General features: G+C 50.7%; 1 protein-coding gene across 1 annotated transcript; it reads right to left on the bottom strand.

Moving 5' to 3' along the window:
* Positions 1–1,357: 1,357 nt before the first annotated feature.
* LOC123042321 (probable glutathione S-transferase GSTU6) lies at positions 1,358–2,889 on the bottom strand. Its single transcript, XM_044464795.1, has 3 exons — positions 2,662–2,889; positions 2,226–2,549; positions 1,358–2,004 (listed from the first exon to the last, which is right to left on the bottom strand). Exons 1-3 carry the CDS (start codon positions 2,851–2,853, stop codon positions 1,630–1,632), a joined length of 891 nt encoding a protein of 296 aa, XP_044320730.1. The 5' UTR covers positions 2,854–2,889; the 3' UTR covers positions 1,358–1,629.
* Positions 2,890–4,359: the final 1,470 nt, after the last annotated feature.

Raw genomic sequence — 4,359 nt, 5'->3', positions numbered from 1 at the left:
CTCTTGTCTCTTAAAACAAAGTATGGTCTGCACTGTTCTCTCTTCAAAAAATAAGGATGGTGTGCACTCCAGATTTTCTCTCTATTTTTGCAAATGCTCTAAAAAACAAATTTAAAAATCTCCGGTCGGGTGAGAAAGACCAAGAGAATGTATTTGATGCCGCGAACCGTTCCTATCGCTAGGTGATTAGGGTTTTGCTCCTCCCGTTGACTTCTGCGGCGTCAGGTTCTTTCCTGCCCTGCCTCCTTCCATACTAAGATCAACCTTTGATCGTCCTGTTTGGGCGTCGCTCATCTAGCCAATGACTCAGACAGTGGTTGTATGTCGAGGCAATGGCCTCGGATTGTCGTGCCGCGATGCCCCCGTGGGGGTGGGGTTGTGGCTTGCATGGAATGGGTGGCAACCTTGTACCATGCGGGTGGTGAGTTCGTCGGCTCGATCGCGGTGTCCCTCCGACATGGTCTGACTTGTGCGTCGGGGCAATGGGTCCAGATTTTGGCGTGGCGGTCGTGGTCTGTGAGTTGTCTTCCGATTCGGTGCAGTGTGGGCTACGAGGCGGCCGTGTCGTGCGGTGTTGCAGCTCAAGGATGTCAAGATGGCGGCCTCGGAGGGTGGTGCTAGTGGTGCGTGCAGGGCACGTCTATGCGTTGGATGCCGGGGGCGGCGGCCCCTGGATGCTACGGTCCTCACTTTCCTGGACTCTGGATGACACTGGGCTCTTGTGGTGCGCTTCACCACCTCCCATGTTTGGGTGGCCCATCCCTGCTCCGCACATAGCGGCTTGGTTTCTCTCCCTCTATCGGCGTGGTGCTTTGTGGTGTGGTGGTGTAGTGCCTTTCGGGGCATTGTTGGGTTATCGTCGCGTGTGGGTGGTGTGTTGTTCTCGGGTTCCGTCGCTTTTGGCGACCGGTGAGGGGACTTTGTTCCCTTTGTATCTGATTTTTGCCCGGTTTCCCCTAATAAACCGGGCAACTCTATTCTTCTATATGGAAAGGCGGGTACCCCCTGCTCCTCTCGAGGGCTACTCGAAAAAAAAACATGCATGTGGCATATAATAGCAAGTCAATTACAAATTTATCAGTCCTCCTATCCAACTCTATCTATTGGTCGATCGTGCCAAATACGAGCGGGCCTGCCATTATTCACCAAATCAGTCTCTTCTTCAACAACTCTGCTAGATTGCTGCCAAATCGATGAGGAGTTTTCAGAGAACACGCGTCTTCTAGCCTGCCATTCTGGCAAGTATGGTGGCGCCTGAACCTGCCCACACAAGATTTCCGGAACCGTGAGAATCATCATACTTCCCCTTGTGTAGTGACCGTCTGCAATGAGACATTACCCGTTTGTCACGAGTATTGCTGCAGTTGTGCTAAGTCCCCAATAAATTGCCATCTCTGCTCACAGTTAAGAATATATACAAAGGAAGGAAAATAATTGATCGGAATGAAAAAGATGGACGAGTTGCCTGAATCACACATGTAGAAATAGAAGCAATATATACTCCATCCATTTATTTCTCTCTCTCCTTTACGGTTTTAATGTCTTGTTCTCTGCATGAGTACATCAAACTGCAGCTGCCGCTGAGATTGAGAGACAACAACCAATAACCATAGACAATGCATGCATAGGTTAATTAGTTTGCGTTGCAGCCATCATTTTGGCCCGTTTCATCTTGGCAAACTCCACCAACCTGCCGACGTCCGGCATAAGCGCCCTGGCGCCGTCCAGCCGGGCAAAGCGCTCCGTCCACTCCACCAGGAGCGGGGTCTTGGCAGCGTCAAGGAGCTCGACGTCGCAAAGTGCCTTGGTTCCCTGCATCCACGCTATCATGCCGGCCAGCACGACGTCGACGTACCCGACATCGTCTCCGCCGAAGAAGGGCTTTGGTTGCCCCCTGGAGAGCAGCCCCTCCAGGGCGTTCACTGCCTCCAGCGTCTCCCTCGCCCCTTCGGCCCTCTCCTTGTCCGTGATGCCTCTGAACATCTTCAACCACGGGGCGATCAGCTGCAAGTCATCAATTAGCACGAGCATACGTAGTCACTGGCTAGTCGTTGACATATACATTTGCTGCATCGTATATTGTACCAACAGATTGCGTACTTATGTACTCCCTCCGTTCGGAATTAGTTGCCACAAAAATGAATAAAAATAAATGTATCTACAACTAAAATACATCTAGATACATCCACTTCTTAGACGAGTAATTCCGAACAGAGGGAGTGTACCTTGTCTTCACTGTAGGTGGCCCACAAGCGCGCCATGGCACGTTCGTAGGGGTCGGCGGGGAGGAGCGATGGGCCCACATCACTGAACTTCTCCTCGATGTACTCCAGGATCACAAGAGACTCGCAGATCGGGACGCCGTTGTGGATGAGGACCGGCAGCTTCTTGATGAACGGGTTAGACTCAAGGAGGAGGTCGCTCTTGTTCTCGAGGTTCTCCTCGAAGTACTCGTACTGCAGGCCCTTGAAGTTGAGCGCCGCCCTCACTCGTAGAGCGAATGGGCTCCTCCATGTCCCCAGCACCTTAAGCTCGTCTCCTAGTTGCGCCTGTGATACATAGCGTAGCCGTGTCAGATGAGGCTGGAAGCTTGCATGCACCTCAACTCTATGCAACATTATTTTTCGATTTAAACGTGTACGCTGAATGACTGTGTCATACCGTGCTTGTCCCGGCTGCAGTGACGAGCCTAAGGGCCGGAGGCAGAGGGGGCGAGCCGACGACGAGCTGGAGTGGAGCTGGAGTTGGCAACGAGCGTAAGTGTGCGGAACGCGTTACAGGAGCCGACGGAGCGGATTTCCTGAAGCCGATGACCGGGTTCAGCGGAGCCGAAGCGAGCACGGGAAGGGCCATGGCGTTCTTCCGCTGTTTGCACTGGTTGGTAGTAGTACGAAGTACTCTATCTACCAATCCAACACTACCACTGGCCGGTATATATAGAGCAGAGCTTGGGCGCGCCCCAAGCCCCCAACCCCCTACCCGAGCCCCCACCCCCCTAAATAAAAACTGTTGTTGAGCCTGACCCTTGTAATGGTCGATTGATTCATGCATGCACTTCCCCTTAAAAAAAAGATTAATGCATGCGCTTCTTCTTCTTTTGAACAGTACTGCGTGCGCTTCCATAAGGCGCCTTCCCATGCATGGGTACAGTGCAACAATGTGGAAAGAATGGTAGTAGAAAACTCTCTGTTTCTCTTTAGGTTTCACACCTCAAAAGGAGATTTAGGGCCTGTTTGGTAACCACCAGCTCCACGAAACTGGTGGAGCACCTATTCCCCTGCTCTGAAAATTAGAACTGCAGCCCGCTCCGCTCCGAGGAAGAGTTATGGAGCGGAGCGGCTCCGAACATGCACTTAATTTTGGTTTCAAACTTCCAAATGTTTCTGTCGATGAGTACATCGAAATCAAGATTTCGTATCGATGGCCACTGGAGAGAACCCAAGAACTGAGGTATGAAAGGGTGATGATTACGACGGAGCTCGATCGATGGGCCTGCACTTGGAGAGTAGTTTCCTTTCGCTTCTCGTGGTTTCCATGCATGTTCTGCAAAAGAACACGCTCTAGCTCTGAGGGATTTCTTTGGATTCAAAATCCTCTATAAAAATCCTATCTAGGTTTCATAATTATTTTCTCATACTAACTAGGGTTTTGAGGAGCAAGCCTCCGGAATCGCTCCTTCTACGAACCTGCACTGGGTGAGCACCGATAAGGTTCTTGAGGATCACCTCGATGGCTCGGTGCGACTGCTCACGTGAACTACTTCCCCGGTGGCAATAGACAGCAACTATGACTACATCACGTGAACATCAGCACCTCGATCGTCGCCATTGTCGAAAACACTGTCAACGACGTCAACGCCTCGATATTCTCGATTAGCCCACATGTTCTAAGGCCAACTCTAACGTCATTCACCAAATGTCCTTCTCTACTTGTGTGCGGACACCCCCATTTGTCCGGGGTCAATTGGGTACTCAGTGGTATCCAGAATTTTCCCCGTATTTGTCTGCCCTCCTCCCTCTTTTTTTTTTCTCAAACTCAAATATTACAACGCAACAATAAGTCAAATGTAAGTATTACAATTCAGACCTTTCCGAATTACAAGTTAAAATTTAAATTAAATTTATTCAGCAACACATGCTCTATTGGTCTTTGTGATGCACCCGCACATGCTCCACTAAATCATTGAGGAGTTCTGCATGCATTTCTCCACTACCAATCCTTCAATGCATCTTGAGAAAAAATTTCTAACTCAATGTCTTGTTGTTGGTGCGGGGTGATAAAGCGAGGAGGAGGGGTGGAGTGGGTGACGGGGGTGGGGCCCGAGTAGGATATTTAAGTGGGGCCGGGCTGTTGGGCCGA

The sequence above is a fragment of the Triticum aestivum genome, chromosome 2B (assembly GCF_018294505.1).
Source record: "Triticum aestivum cultivar Chinese Spring chromosome 2B, IWGSC CS RefSeq v2.1, whole genome shotgun sequence".
NCBI classification, from domain to species: domain Eukaryota; kingdom Viridiplantae; phylum Streptophyta; class Magnoliopsida; order Poales; family Poaceae; genus Triticum; species Triticum aestivum.
The sequence above is the reverse complement of the archived record's forward strand: the minus strand, read 5'-3'. Positions and strand labels throughout refer to the sequence as shown.

What these genes read in the sequence shown, in the direction of transcription:
- LOC123042321 (XM_044464795.1), bottom strand. Translation starts at nt 2,853, where the DNA reads ATGGCCCTTCCCGTGCTCGCTTCGGCTCCGCTGAACCCGGTCATCGGC. An exon ending in CTGCAGCCGGGACAAGCACG is followed by an intron (nt 2,550 to 2,661) that starts GTATGACACAGT and finishes TATGTATCACAG; the next exon opens with GCGCAACTAGGAGACGAGCT. An exon ending in CCACCTACAGTGAAGACAAG is followed by an intron (nt 2,005 to 2,225) that starts GTACACTCCCTC and finishes GATGACTTGCAG; the next exon opens with CTGATCGCCCCGTGGTTGAA.